The sequence below is a fragment of the Melospiza melodia genome, chromosome 18 (genome assembly GCF_035770615.1).
Source record: "Melospiza melodia melodia isolate bMelMel2 chromosome 18, bMelMel2.pri, whole genome shotgun sequence".
NCBI lineage: Eukaryota > Metazoa > Chordata > Aves > Passeriformes > Passerellidae > Melospiza > Melospiza melodia.
Window position 1 is genome coordinate 2661122 of NC_086211.1, and position 15352 is coordinate 2676473.

Consider the following 15352-nt stretch of genomic DNA (forward strand, 5'->3'; position numbering starts at 1 on the left):
TCCGTGCAGGATTTGCTCAGGAAACCCTGGAAACTGCTGTGTGCTGCCAATGACCATCCCATCCCTTCTCTCACCCCACCCTGGGACAGCCCACAGTTAGACAGAGCATCCTAAATGTGGCTCATGGCTGATCCAATTCAGATGCAGCATCCAGATTTCAAGGCACAACTCTCAGCTGGCCAGCAGCCCCCTGGCACGTGGAATTGTAAAATCCATCAGCTACACATGAGGACTCAGTAGCACAGTACTGAGAGGGGCAGAAACCCAGAAACAAATTGCCTGACTCCTGTAGGACAGCTTTAAATTGAAACCAGCCTGAGGAGATGCACCAGTCCAATGGCAGCACCCTCCTTCCTGCAGCCCCAAACCTGGGGCACAAGAGACTGGGGAGAGCAAAGCATTAGGTGGTGAGCTGTCCCTGTAGATGAGGAGGCACAGCCACCTCCCATCCCTAAAACAGCCCCATAGCCAGGGCTCTGCCCCTCTGTGCCCCACTGCCTGTCCCAGCCCCACAGCTCTGCCTGCCAGCCCCGTCCTTGCAACTTGCAAGGAATTCATGCTGCAGCTGGACATGATTAACTGCACAGACCAAGCCCTGGCACCTTCAAAGGCACAGACTGCAGGGATGGAAATCAGCTCCTATAGGAAAGTCTGAGAGAACTGGGATTGTCTGGTCTGGAGAAGGCTCAAGGTAACCTTAAGGCCCCTTCCAGAGCCCAAAGGGGCTCCAGGAGAGCTGGAGAGGGACTTTGGAGAGAGCTTGGAGTGACAGACAACAGCTTTCCATTACCAGAGGGCAGGGATGGATGGGATACAGGGAATAAATTCTTCCCTGTGAGGGTGGTGATGCCCTGGCACGGGGTGCCCAGAGGAGCTGTGGCTGCCCCTGGATCCTGGAAATGTTCCAGGCCAGGCTGAACAGGGCTTGGAGCAAGCTGGGATAGTGGAAGGTGTCCCTGCCCTGGACAGGGGGTTGGAACTGGATGACTTCTCATCCTTTCCAACCCAAACCATTCTGTGATTCCATGATCTTACTATCAGGCAGCCACCTCCCTTCCCTGGCTGTGGGACTGTTCTACCACAGCAGCAGGTTGGACTTTTGGGCTGCATTTTCCTTCCCATGTATTTATCAAGGCAGGACTCCATGATAAACTTGCCCCAGGGCTGTGCAGATTCCCATGGTTACTGTATTTCTGGAAATGTTTTTCCTCCCACAGGCCCACGAACACAGAAGGGCTTTGCCAGGCAGCATGGAAATGAAAGCACTGAATTGAACTGGATTTCCAAATGCTGAGTGCTCTCTTTCCAAGGGGCAGCAGAGTCTCCTGGGATGAGAGGCTCTGAGCACACACTTCCTAAAGGAAGTTTACTTTGGGCCTCTTTAAATGGGAGCAGCTCATGCATTCCAGTTCTCACATCTGATTTCTCAGTGGATGGAAAGAGACACCAGGAGTCATCAGCCTGTTCTGCCTGATGGCACAAATTCCAGCAAATTCAGCCCCCAGGCAGTCCCACAACCGTTTCAGTTGCTGATGAGGAGAGCCTGATGAAGTGAGACTAATGCAGGGTGATATCTGTGATAAAGGAATCTTCCACAGACTTCCTGGGGCTCTCCACCCACCGTGCTGGGAGCTCCCTTCTCCTAACCAGCCTCTGCAGGTGCTCCCACCTCAGTCTTTGCCATGGGCCAGGAAATTCACTATTGCTCCAGTTAATGGAGGTATCTGGCTCATTAGAATCAGCCTCATTTCTTATCAGCTCCCTCCTTTTGGTGGATGAGCTTGGAAGCCTTGGAGGCTCAGGGATGGAGAGCAGGGGGAGAAGGTAACTGGGCTCTTGCTCAGGCATGGATCAACCTGAAAAAGCAGCAACTGTGGGTAAAGGAAATCAGAGCAGTCCAGGACATTCCCTCTGCAGCTGAGGTGGCTGAGACCATTTTCCATGCTCCAGGCTGTTATGGGAAGTACACTCAAAGGCATCCCAGACTATTCCTGCACCTGGCTAACAGCAAAACAGGTGTTTTCCTACGAGACCTGGACAGTGCTGGAGTTTAGTCTGAGGCATGCAGAGTCATTCAGGCATGCACACTCAGTGTCCCACACTCCCAACACAGTAAACAGAAAACGTGCCCCACCATGTCCAAATGCTCTCTGTGATGATGAGCTGTGTTGGTGAGGGTGGGAAGAGCAGGAAGACAAAAAAGCCACATTCCCCAGGGAAGAGGCAGAGAGACTTTGTTCCACACAGATCCTGGGTACACTGACTTCTCCCCTCCCCTTCCCCCTCACCCAGGAGAAGAATTAGCAGTGAATAAACCTGTCAGTCAGTCAGTCAGTCAGTCATTAAGAGAGGAGGGCTCTAGTTTGGCAGGGAGGTGTGAGCAGTGCATGCAGAGGTTGGGCCGTGGGCGGTGCCGCTGTGTTTACCTACGTGGCAGGGAACCTGGACTCGGGTTCATTTCAGTTATCCCATGAGACCTGCTCAATAACGGACTGTTGAAGGAAAAAGCAAAATAAAACAAAACAAAAAAAAAAGAACAAAAAAAAACAAAAGAAGAAGCTCATAAATCCCACGTGAATTTGCGCTGGCGCAGCCCCAGCCCCCCGTCCCGCAGCGATGCCCTGGCACAGCCCCTGCTCCTTCTCCTCTCCTTCCCCACCAAGCAACACACATGGGCACCACACAGAAAGTGATCTGAGTTGAAGTGGTGAAGGGAAACCCAGCATCAGAGTGGCCCAGCAGGTCTGGGCTGCCCCAAAATGTGCCAAGTCCCTCTCTGTTCACCGGGTGCCCTGAGCTGAGGAGCTGCTGCTCACAGAGCTCCGAGTGTTTCCCCACCTGGGCACCAAGCTCAAAGTATTCTGCCTGCCCTGCAAGGGCCCAACCACTTCAAACATCAGCAAGAGACACCAGGTGAGAGGCAAAGCAGGTTTGCTCATGCTGAGCTTCCTCCCAAGTGCCCTATGTTTAATGCTGACTCCCAATCAGCATTATTTGCCCTTCCTTATCCCCAGTCCCACATGATGGAACTGGCTGCCAAGGAGAGCTTGGCACAGCATCACTGGGCTTTGGGATCAACAGCAAGCACAGAAGGACCACAGAAGCACAGGGCCATCTGCACCATGTTAACACACAAGCAAAATGTGTGTTAAATATGCCCAGGACCCAGACATTGCTGATACACATAAAGACAAAAAAATCTTGCAGTGATGAACACTAAACTAGAATGATGGGTATATTTCCACCTATATTTCAGCTGAAAAGAAGGAGCAGATACTGGAATAGTCCTCCTGTGAAAGACCAAGGAATAAGGAGAATGTCAGCCTTTTTCCCAACCAGGGAGCAGCTTCATGCCTCCATCTGAGCAAGGTCTAGAGTGGGTCCTGCCTGGCTGCCCAGTCAGTCCTTTTGCAGTAAAAAACCATCCAGGCTAGCACTAGTGGCTGGGAAATTCTTAATTTTGTTCCCCATGCCCATTTCTTCCCATTTGGGATCCCCATCAAAGAGAAATGCTGGGCATTCCTCGCTCCCATCCCACTGGGCAGGACATCTGAGCTCACCTTTGACCTGATATTCCTTAGTTGCCGGCTAACACTGGATCTGTCTTTCTTCAAGAAATCAGGGTTGCTTTTTGATTTCATAATATCTGGGAAGAAGCAAAAGAAGTGGGATTAGCCTGGTGCCTACTGCCTTCCTGCAAGGACAGGGCTGAGGCTGTGCCCTCCCAGCCCAGGACAGTGCCCCAATGAGCCCAAGGGCAGAGGGGGCTTTTGGACATCCCTGCATCACGATGTTTTCCTGATGCAAAACACCAGAAGGCTTTCTAAGCCCATCAGCTTTGGGCTGGAAGGCCAAGTTCTACACTCAGACCCATTCCTGCACAAGGGTTTGTATTCCAGGATTCCCTGTTAGCTCAGGACACCCAAGACTGCTTAGAGCTGCTGGAGGAAGACTGACCATATCCCGATACAGTGGTGTTCACAGGGGATTTCTCTCCCTGAGCTTCTGTGGCTGCTTTCAGCTGCTCTTTCAACCTGCTGATATCACAGTCTGCCTTGGCCTTCACGATGCTCAGCTCCGTGTAGATGTCTTTGTACTTGTCGCTGGCGTATTTCTTATCCTGGCAAGGGAACAAGAACAACCCCATGGAGCCAGACAGACAGCTGGAGCCCAGGGGTTTGTGGATGCACTCAAGAGGAGCTTGGCAAATGCCGACGGAAGAAGAGCCGGCAGCAGGAGAGAGGCTTGGCCAGGGCAGCTCACACCCTGAAAGCTGCTTCCAACAGGGAATAGAGACAGGCAGAGAGAGCAGAGAGCCAAGGGCCAGCACAGTCCCTGCAGCCCCTCAGCTACAGGGCTCTTAGTGGCTTTTCATTTTAGCCAAGACACAGAATTCAAGCAGAATTCCCAGAAATGGCTTTGGTTTGTCCAGAGCAAACCAGTTCCACCGCTGCGAGGCTGGGCAGATCTCTAACACTGATTGTTTGTGCCAGTTAAATCTGATCTAATGTGACAGTAAATGGGGAAATCAGGCTGAAAGGGATGTTTTCCCACACTGTCTCCTTTGAGGGGTAAGTCTTAAGTTGATGCATGGAGTGCTTTACTGATGACATCAAAATGGATATTGCATTACATTCAGGGGAAAAATTAAATATGGTTTCAAATCTAGGTGTAAATGGGCTGAAATCTAAGCACAGACATTCAGGAGCAGAGCACAGTAAGAGGATTTGCAGAACCACCCCTGGCATTACCCTCAGTGCTGTCTGCAGCTCGTCTTTGAGGGAGCTGATCTCCTGCTTCAGGTACTGGATTTCGGATTCTTTCACCCGCAACAGGACCTGTGGGAACAAAACCCAGCATCTTTGCACCTGAGCAGACACAGTGTGACACCTGCTGTACCCAGAGCAGCCAAGCCAAGGGCTGGAGACTCAGCCCCATGCCAGCACCACAAAGCCTCTAGGCCACCCATCTTCTGCTTCTCACAAGAAAAATCCTGGTTTTCTTGGGAACTCGCCCAAGCTTGCAGTGCTGATGTGCTCCCTGCACACCCCAGTTTCTGTCCCCACTGCTCTGCATGGATTGCATCTCAGTGACAAGCAGGGGCTGCAGAAGGAAGAGCAAGTGTCTGGCTCAACGTGGTGAGGAGATCAGGACCCCAGAATCTCCTGGCCTGATGCAGCTCATGATAACAGTGCTGACCAGCCACGAGAGCCGACTGGGGGACAGACGGCTGCAACACCTCCTGGCTGTGACACCTCCCAGTTGTGACACACTCCAAGGGCGTGACACGCTCCTGGGGTCCACAGCACTTGTGCCCACCCACGTGCCTCTCTGCAGAGCTCACCTCCAGCTCGTAGGCGTCCTTGCCCTGCGTGAGAGGCGACCCAGCAGCCTCTCCCCCGCCCTCCCCGGTCAGCAGGGTCCGCAGTCGCGTGATCTCCGCAGCCAGGCGGTTATTCAGCTCCTGGGGAGAGCAGAGGAGCCGTTGTGGGAAGGGGGAGCAGGGCCGCAGCTTAGCACAGAGCCCAGGGTCACCAGGGCGAGGATCCTCACCTGGTTGTGGGCGTTGAGCTCCTGGTTCTCCCGCTGGCACTGGCGGAGGGCCTGCCTCTCAGCCTCCAGCGCCTGCGCCAGGTGCGCGTTCTCCAAACACTTCTGGGAATACTGCTCCGACAGCACCTCCAGCTCCCGCTGCACCGACTGCAGCTCCTCCCTGCACAACACACCGGGGGGTAGTGCCCTCTCCACACACACACATCCCCATCCTTCCTTCAGCATCCCAGGACAACCCAACAGGCAGCTAAGCACCAAGGATGAGGATTGCATATTCCCTTTGGGGAAAAACTCAAGTCCAGAGCAAGTAAACTCTTCCCTCTCCTGGCAGAGTCATGTTTGGGGACCAAAGGGTACATGAGGTCATTCTCTCAGAGATTAAGTGGCAGAACTTTCTCAGGTTTCCAAAAACTGAGCTGAGATCTACCAAAATCTACCAAAGCCAAGTTCTTCCTTGTGAGGGTGGGGAGGCCCCAGCAGAGGTTGTCCAGAGCAGCTGTGGCTGCCCCACCTCTGAAAGTATCCAAGGCCAGGTTGGATGGCGCTTGGGGCACCCTGGGACAGTGGAAGGTGTCCCTGTCCCTGGCAAGGGGCTGGAATGAGATGAGCTTTAAGTCCCTTCCAACCCAAACCATCCCAGTATTCTAAGTTTGCTGTGGGCACTCAGGACCAGGTGTATTTGCACACCTCCCCAACTTATATAGATGTTTCAAGGTTGATAAAGCTGACAGGCAGCCCTGCTCAGCTCCCACGGGAGTACAGCCTTGCCATGGAAAGCTCAGAGCTTCCTGCTCACCTTCTGAAGGACCTTGCTGCTGCAGCTGTGTGAAAAACAGCACTGGCTGCTCATCTGCTACTTCTGGGGACCATAAAGCAGCTATTTTGGGTAATGTGGGGACATTGACCTGGAGCCCGAAAGGTCATGGGCAACCAGGAGGCTCTGATGGATGCAGAAACAACCCCAAACTCATGGCCAGAATCAAATGGCAGAGAAGGGTCCCCCACACAGGATCTCCCTGGCAGATGGTGGCAGAGGACAGGGATGGTCTTACAGGTACTGCCTCCGGAGGGCCTCGATGTCGGCGTTGACGCTGCTGATCTGGGAGCGCTGGGACTTCTCCAGCTCCCGCTCCAGCTCCTCCCGGTGCGCGTTCTTCATGGCTTCGATGGCTGCGAGGGGCACACAGGGTTAGCACCCAGCACCCTCCACCCACTGATGGCTTTCTGAGTTTTTGTTCATTTCTTAAAGGAATAAAACATCCCTGCAAATCTCCCACTGCTTCATGGCCCCTTCAGTCTGTGCCCCAGCTGCAAAGGGGATTCTGCAAATCGTGGCTTTCAAGAGTCCAAATGATTGTCCCCTTCACACATTGTTTCCTGGACTGTGGGACTCCTAGTGCAGAGCCCCTGAACTCCAGTGTTTCAACATTCCCTGGGGCACTGAAGAATTAATTCAGTGTGGAATTGGCAATAATTTAACCACAGGAATGACTAATGCCTTTCGGAGTTGGAATGCAAAACACACCAGAATGTGTAACAACCAAAGACAGGGGTACCAAGCCTGGAGAAAGACCAGGAGATGGGTATCAAACCTGGATGATCAGGAGATAGACCTCCACCTAAAATATCTTTCTCACAAGCCTGTTCCCATCTTCCTGTGCAGCCCACCCAGCCCTCATCCCACCCCTGCTCTGCTCCTCAACGCAGCCAACACCATCCCCATGTCCCCACCACCACAGAGCTGCCCCACCATGGGTTTCCCTGGCACCTGAGATGGTGGCAGCCGTTTCCTCTGCCAGCAGGCGATCCTTCTCCTCCCGCAGCTTCTCCAGCTCCCGCTGGTGCTGCCGCTGCAGATCCTCAATCTTCTTCTGGTGCGTCTCCTCCATGGCTGCAAAGCCCCTCTCACATGTTGCCTGCAAAGGGAGGAGGGGAAAGGGTTGGCCCAGGAGCACAGGGCCGGTGCCACGGTGGTGGGGAGCCCACCAGGAGCCACAGCTCAGCTGCCCAGGTCCAGCAGGGATCTTCTGCTCCCCCAGCCAAGGAGCACGATGGACCTTGCAAAGGTCAGGGCTTGTCCTGCAGTCGCTTGACCCCTGACAGCTCCAGGGAAAAGGATACACAGGGGCACACCCTGTTGGGGAATGCAAATGTGTGTCAAAAAAAGATCAAAAAAAACCCTTCTGTGCCCCTTCTGCTCTTTTCAATGCCTGTTTTTTTTTTTTTTTCAGTCTCTGGGTGTAAGGAAGATGACGTGACAGCAACAGGATCTTAATTCCCAACCAAGTATTGCTACAAAAGCTGCAGGGAAAATTTCTTGCTAATTGAATTACTAGGAAAGAACTCAAGCCAGGACACAGGAGGAGCAATTTGGGGAGTTGGGACTCACAAGGGGTGAGGTCCTGAACTCCTGCCTGGTTCTTCTGTTCCCAGCTCAGCTGCCAGCCTAAGCACATTGGGATCCTGGATGGACACACGGCTGCAGGACACGGACAGGACCAGCAAAGCCACAGGCAGGCCCAAGCCACGAGGGAAGAAGGGGCACACGCTGGGGACAAGGTGCTGAGCCCCATCAGGCAGCTTGGGACACACCTGATGCCAAGCACTGTACAGGGCTTTTCCCTTAATGACACAGGCTGGCTTTATTCCCTGATTTCAGCTGAGCTCCCCTTGACTAGCACCAGTGTTTGCCATGGAAAATGAGAACTGTCACCTCTGGGACACCATGGGAAATTTTAGGGGGACAAATTCACTCACCTAGTGGCAAAAGTGCTCATGACAGTTCAACACCACTGACCCTCACTAACATACACCCCTCAGCATCACCTTTTTGGCTAATGCTCTGTTACCTACACCTAATCCTCATTCCCAATTTTTAGCTTTGGTAGGTTTTTTCCTTCCCATTTAGTTTTTAATCCCGAGGCATTCTTCACTTTCCCAGCCTTGTTTGTTTGTTTATTTGGTTTTTTTTAGACTCCTAACTCACTGCCAGAACCTGCCTGGACTTGGCTGTGGCACAGAGCAGCCCTGCAGGATTCTTCTTTACACCCAGAATCATAGAATATGCTGAGTTGGAAGGCATCCACAAGGATCATCAAGTCCAACTCTTAAAACACCTTGAATTTTGGAAGAAAAAGGTGCATACTCTGCCATAGGTCTGGCTGTAAATTCACTATTTAATGTATTGTAAATGCATTGCCATAAATCCATACGTACAAATCAGAATCTCATATAATCACAGAATGGTTTGGGGTGGAAGGGACCTTAAAGTACATCCTGTTCCACCCCCTGCCACAAGCAGGGACACCTTTCACTACCCCAGGTTGCCCCAAGTCTTGAACGTGGTCTTGGACACTTCCAGGGATGGGACAGCCACAGCTTCTTGGGGCCACCTGTGCCAGGGCCTCACCACCCTCACAGGGAATAATTTCTTCCTAATATTAAATCTAAATCTACTTTTTCTTCATCTAAAGGCCATTCCCCCTTGTCCGGCCACTTCATGCCTTTGTCAAAAGTCCCCTCCAGCTCTCTTGGAGCCCCTCTAAGCACTGGAAAGGGCTCCAAAGTGTTCCTGGAGCCTTCTCTTCTCCAAGTTGAAGAGTTATGCTTGTGCTACTAACATTACATTCTCCATCAGATTCTTAAGAGAAGAATTAAGCACATTCAAGCCTCTATTTGGGCAGGTTTCCAACTGCTTGGTTGGCTTTCTGACCACTACTGCTTAACTCCAATGGGATTCAGCAAAACTAGTGCTCTCCCCAGGCTAAAACCAGCTTTTGGCTGGAGCTGAGCCACACTTCACCCCCAGCTCAAATGTGTGCTGGATCTTGAGGCTGGAAGCAAGCTCTCCCACGTTTTTGCTGATTCTTAAGAGCAACTGGTTTGTGAGAGCCTCACTGGCTCAGCCTCTGCATCGCGGCCCTTTTGGCTTCCTGTTCAACCAGGCAGCCTCTCCTGGTGCTGCCAGAGTCCTCTACACCCCTAAACTCACTTCTGAACTGGGAATGCTCTCCTAGGAAAAGCAAACCACCAAACCCACTATTTTTTTTAGATGCTGGATGATCTCAAACCAGATTTACAGCCAGTCTGACTGCTGGGGAAATTTGAACGGTGGCATTTCATTGCCAGTGGGTTTCTCTGCACCTCACCTGGGTGTTCTGTAACTGTGCACTCTTTGTTGTGTACAGAATTATTGTGTCCAACACCAGCATGGTCCTCGCAGCCTCCTGCAGAGGAGCTCTGCTTTGCTACAGAATTTGGCATCTGTTTGCAGCTACTTTCCCTAGGAACATACATTTTGAGAGCATCAAGTTTCCATTTCATCCTGCATTTTTGAAGGCAGCAGAGACAGACCGGAGATTTGATCAGACTGCGAAAGACAGAGCTGAGGAATGCTTTTAAAAGGAAGTCACAAGCAAAATGCAGGAGAAACACTGAGGTCTTCGTGTTGAAGGAGAGTGTGATGTTATCGAGCTACTTTGAAACTCTCTCTCCACACAAAGACCACCTCTGGAAATCCACCTTCCCAAGCCCTGAGCAATGCATTTAGAATACCCCAGCATGGAGAAGTAGGAAACACCATGCTTTACAGAGGCCTGGCTAATACCCTGGGGCTTGTTTCAGCACGCTGGCTGTTTCAGGGGATGGCTGAAAACCCTGGGACTGCACGTGCCCTCCCACACGCTCAGCAGCAGAAGGCAGAAAGCGTTAAACATATCAAGACCTTTAGGTTTTCAAAGTCTTTCTGGTATTTTTCCCTCAACGTGGAAGCGTTCCCCTCCAGATGTTTGTTCTCCAGCTCATCCCTCATGACATTCATCTGGGCCTCCAGCTCCTGGATGCGTTCCCTCAGGCCGTGCATGGAGTCGGGGTCGCTGCCGGGGTCCTGCCCGGCGCCACCCCCCTCTCTGGCCACCCAGGTGTCCCCAGAGCCTGGGGCCACCGAGGGGGACGCCTCCGGGTGCTGCCTCTGGTACTCATCCAGGGTCTCTTGCAGGCGCTGCAGGTTCTGGCTGTAGTGCTCCTGCAGCGCCTGCAGCTCCTCGCCGTGGATGACCTGCAGCTCCTTAATCTTGGCCTGGAACTTCTCCTCCAGCGTTTGCATCTGCTCCAGGTGATACTGCTCCATGTTCTGCTTGTCGCGGACAATGGCGTCCAGCTGGCTGAGCCCCTCTACCCTCTCAGCCTTCAGGGCATCCTCGGTCCTGTTGAGCTGCTCGATGACGTTTCGGATCTCCTCCTCATACCGCCCCTGCAGCTCGCTCAAGCTCTTGCTGTGCTCGTGCCCTTCCTCCTCCAGGAGCCTGCGCTGGTTGTCCAGCTGGGACACCTTTGCCTTGAGGTCAGCGTTCTCCCTCTCCAGCACGGCGATCACCTCGCTGTACTCGCCCTGCTGCTTCCTCAGCAGCTCCTCGTACTCGTCGCGCAGCAGAGACACCGTCTTCACGCGCTCCTGGCACAGGGCATCCATGCTCTGCAGGGACTCCTTGTAAGACTTCATCTCCCTCTCGTGCTCCAGCCGGACTTTGCAAGCGGCGTAACAAACCTGAGCCTGTACAATGGCATCGTGGACTAACAGAGACGAATACCGCTCCAGGTCTCCCATGCACGAATGGTAGGAAAGACTCTGGGACATCTTCAGGAGCTTCTGACAGTCTCTCATGGCCTCCTCGGGAGGCAGAGAGAGTAAGGCAACAGATATCTCCTTCAGAACATTGGATTTGTCCTTTAGCTGCTGGGCAAGATCTTCCTGAATGGAAACAAGAGCTTCACTACTACGGTCTGGGGCACTGCCAGTCTCCTCCACCTTGGCTAATTCCTGGCATGGCACCATTTGGACACGGCTCCCATCCCAAGAGATTTGGGTTCTTTCCAAAGCATCTTTTTGAAATTCAAGTGCTTCAGAAATCTGGTGCATAACTCCGTCAAACTCAGGAGTCCTGTATGCTTTGATGATCTCCTCCAACATGCATTTGTGCTGCTGGAGAGCTGTTTTGGTATTATGGAGCTCTTCTTCAATTGCTTTTAACCTCTGATGAAAAGATTCTCTCATTTTCTCTGCAACAAACCCAAGTTCTGCCTTGATCAATGTAGCATCTGCTACAGCACTGAGAAAACATGGGGAAATGCCCAAACTTGTTTCTGTTTTACCCTCAGCTTCTCCTTCTCTAGTGCTCAAATATGCTCTCAGCTCCTCCACCTGGCTCCAAAACTCCCCTTCCAGCAGCAGCTTTTTAGACAGGACACTGGCCAAATCATTGGCTGTATGAGAAACACTCGCTGGCTCCAACAAAACCACCTCTGCCGTTCCCTGGATCTCTCTCAGAAGCTGGGCTATCTCAGAGCTCGCATTTTTCAAAGACTCTGCTATTTGGTTGATGAGAGAGGCCTCAAATGCCACCCGCTCAGAAAGCCACCTCAGCTGGCCAGTGTCAAACACATCTGCTTGTTGCTCCTTGGAGATGTGCTCCTCTTCTCCCAGATCCCCTCCTTCTGGAGTGGGGCTCTCCCTGGTGAGGCTTTCACTCTGCTGATACTCTGATTGGACTGGCGCTCCACTCAAGGCCTGGATTGCATTTGATAAAGTTGTTTCCATGCTAGACAGAGTAACAAGGAACAAATCACCCTCTTTATCCTTGTCTGATTTGGGCAAGGATCTTAGCTGCTCCCTGCACGTCTCTAAGCAAGTCAGCGCTTGATCGTTTTTCATCTGGAAACCTCCCAGCTCGCTGACGTGACTTTCTATGAGCTTGAACTTTTCCTGCCTCTCGCTCTCCAGCTGTGAGATCAAAGCATTGACTTGGGACAAGCTGGTCTGAAGCTGTTCCCGCAGCTGGGACTCCGTGCTGGCCCACTGATGGTGCAGGGCGATGAGCGTCTCCTGGTTGTGGCCGTGCTGGCTTTCAAGCTTCATCGTCACATCTTTGAGCTTCTCCTCTGTAATGTACAGTTTGGTTTCCAGGGAATGGATGATGGAGAGATAAGTCTCAGAATCACTGGTCCCTGATGAGGGGTAACCCAGAGCTGGCTCTGAGGACATGCTTTCTTCAGACAGAGATCTGTCCTGGCTTGTGTCTGAAGAGGTACTGCTTGTCCAGTTTTTCTCTGATCCATCTGGATGGATGTACTTTTGACACTGGATGCTTGAAAAACGGATCCTTTGCCTCTTGGCCCCCATGATTCCTACATCAGGCTTTGCTAAAGCTTTCTGAACCAACTCTTGGTCCTGGAGCTCTACAACTTTAGACGGGGAGCCAAATTCCTCCACTTGCCTCTGACTGGTCTCAAGAACCTCATCCTCCTCCTCCTTCAGTGCATAAGTCATAGCTGGGAGGACATCCTGAGTTTGCCCCAGTTGGGATGGATGACTTTCATCCACCTCAAGACTGGGGCCAAGGTCTTCTGCCTCCTCAGCACATGGACCTGTGCCCACACTAGCTAATTTCTTTAAAGCCTCTTCCTTGGCCTTTAGCTTTACTTTAGTCTCCTCTAAACTGCTATCTAAAGCAACCACTTTAACCAAAGCCTCACTGAGATCTTGATCTTTCTTCTCCACAATTCTCAAGTGCATTTCCTTAACATGTCTCAGCTCTTCTTCTTTCTCTTTCAGCACCTCCTGCACCCCCCGGAACTGATCCGACACCTCCTCGAACGACTGCTCCAGATTGTGGTAGTTGGTCTCTTCCATTTTCAACTTTGCTTGTAGCTTTGCAACTTCGTTATCCGACTCGGCCACCTGATTCATGAGCTCGTGGAACCGGCACTTGATCTGATCTCTCTCCCTTTCCAGCTCCTTGATGTGCTCAGCAAGTTTTTGGATGCTGGCCTCCTTCATGGCCAGCTGCTCCTCCAGCTGGTGGACAAGCTCGCTGCCTTCGAACTTGGCGCTCAGCTTCTCCTTCTGCAGAATCTCCATTTGCTGCTCGCTGTTCTGCAGTTGATTCTCATACTCGTTGGCCTTGTCCTCCACCTCCTTCAGGCTCCGTATCAAAACCTGCCTCTCCCTCTCGCAGCTCTCCAGCAAAGCCTCGTAGTTCTTCTGCAGCTTCTCCTCCATGAGGACCCGCGCCTGCTCGCTGGCGTTCAGCTGCCCGCTGAGGTCTGCGATCCTGTCCTGGAGCCGCTGCACTTCCTTCTGGTGGTCCCTCTGCAGAGCCTGCTGCATCTCCAGGTCCCGCAGCTCCTGCGTCTTCTCCAGCAGCAGCGCCTCCGCGCTCTTCAGCTTCTGCTCGCTGGCCTTCAGCTGGGAGCTGAGCGCGGCCTCGCCGTGCTGCCACTCCTCCAGCTGCTCCTTGGCTTTCTCCTTCTCGCTCCTCAGGTCGCTCTTGAGCTTGGCCAGGGTCTGCTCCTTGATGGCGAGCTCGGCCGCCGCGTTACCGAGCCTCGCCTGCAGGCTCTGAATCTCGGCCTCGTGGTGCCGGATCACGTCCTTGGCCTCGGCGTAGCTGCGCTTCAGCGACTGAATCTGCTGATTGATCACCTCTTGGCGCTGGCATTGGGCTTCCAGCTCGCTTTGGAGGTCTTGGTTGACTTTGTGAAGCCTCTGCCAGGCACCTGATGGCGAGGCGGCCACCTCGGTCTTAAAAAAATTGATTAAATACTAGATTAGTAACACTCTTGGCTCTCCCTTCTGAGTGTCACACCTCTGGCCAGGCAGGCCGTGGAAAAGTTCCTCACAGCGACTTGGCTGCTACCCACTGCTCCAATTGGGATGATTTGTTCTTGGCACAATTTGGTTTGTTTGACCAACTTTTTTTATTTTTTTTTTTAATGAGCGACAACTGCTTTCCAGTAACAGAAAACACTGACCACAACATCAAAACAGCTGTACAGTAACAGGCTAAATGGAAAAAAAAAAACCCAAACTCAAACAGAATAAAAAAACAATGAAAAAGAAACACCACCAGCAAAACGGAGACAGACAGACAAAAGAAAAATGCCAAGGATGATGAGGATGAGGAGATGAAACAAGGTGGAGGAGAAAGGAACTGCTTCTTTTTAGCAAGTTTGCTTGTTTGTTTGTGAAACAAAAAGTGCACAGTTCAGGTAATACAGTCCACCGACCAAAAGCAACAACAGAAAGTGAGGTGACAGCAAATGACATCACATCCCACCCATACACGGGGCGACGGGCCAGCCATCATGGTGGAGATGTCATTTCTGTGCCTGCCAAACAAGACTGAGTGGCTGCTCATGGTTTCAGAGAGATGCTGTTAAGCTAAAGCTTAGGGCTAGGGAGGATCTAATTTCTCTACCTGCAAAATAAAATAAACCAACAAAGGACAAAATGAAAAGCCCAACAAATGGAGGGAAGGAAAAGGTGTGATGAGAATGTAAAAATGAAAGAAACCAACCTTTGTGAGATTCAAACCAAAGCAATGGAGCATGCAAAGAGAAAACTCACAGAAAGCGTCATGCAAAAGGCGACAGAAATTATGTATCTTAAAAAAGAAAAATACATAGACAGGAAGAGGTGAGAGAAGCACAGCGTTAAGCTTAGGAATTTGGCCTGCCTTGCTGTACTCTGGTTGCTGATTAAGGAAAGCCCACAGATGTGACACTCAGTTATGTTAAGTTAAATTTCATGCTTTACACCAAAAACATGCAAGAATATCCGTCTGGGACAGGTTAGTACGTGCCCCCTCCCACCCACAGTGGCCAGAGCAGGGGATGTCTCCAGCCCATTTTCCAGGAGCAGGAGCTCCTGGTGTTTCTCCCAGTAGGGAACAAGGTTAGGGTGCCCCATCCCGAGGAAGCTCAGAGCAAGAGAGGGGTTACACGAGGCCAGAGAGGCTTCGGT

At 51.9% G+C, this 15352-nt stretch overlaps 1 protein-coding gene across 10 annotated transcripts in view; it reads right to left on the reverse strand.

Moving 5' to 3' along the window:
* MPRIP (myosin phosphatase Rho interacting protein) overlaps window positions 1-15352 on the reverse strand; it is a 72497-nt gene that overhangs the window by 1753 nt on the left and 55392 nt on the right. For 5 of the 10 annotated variants that reach the window (XM_063171677.1, XM_063171675.1, XM_063171674.1 and 2 more), the window contains 8 exons: window positions 10277-14131; window positions 7322-7469; window positions 6606-6723; window positions 5554-5713; window positions 5345-5464; window positions 4752-4838; window positions 3958-4120; window positions 3561-3646 (listed from right to left, as the gene is read on the reverse strand). In XM_063171677.1, coding sequence (XP_063027747.1) covers window positions 3561-3646; window positions 3958-4120; window positions 4752-4838; window positions 5345-5464; window positions 5554-5713; window positions 6606-6723; window positions 7322-7469; window positions 10277-14131 — 4737 coding nt within the window. Of the gene's footprint in view, window positions 1-2426; window positions 2493-3560; window positions 3647-3957; window positions 4121-4751; window positions 4839-5344; window positions 5465-5553; window positions 5714-6605; window positions 6724-7321; window positions 7470-10276; window positions 14132-15352 lie in introns of all 10 variants that reach the window. The other 5 variants (XM_063171672.1, XM_063171671.1, XM_063171680.1 and 2 more) reach the window with 5 other exon arrangements.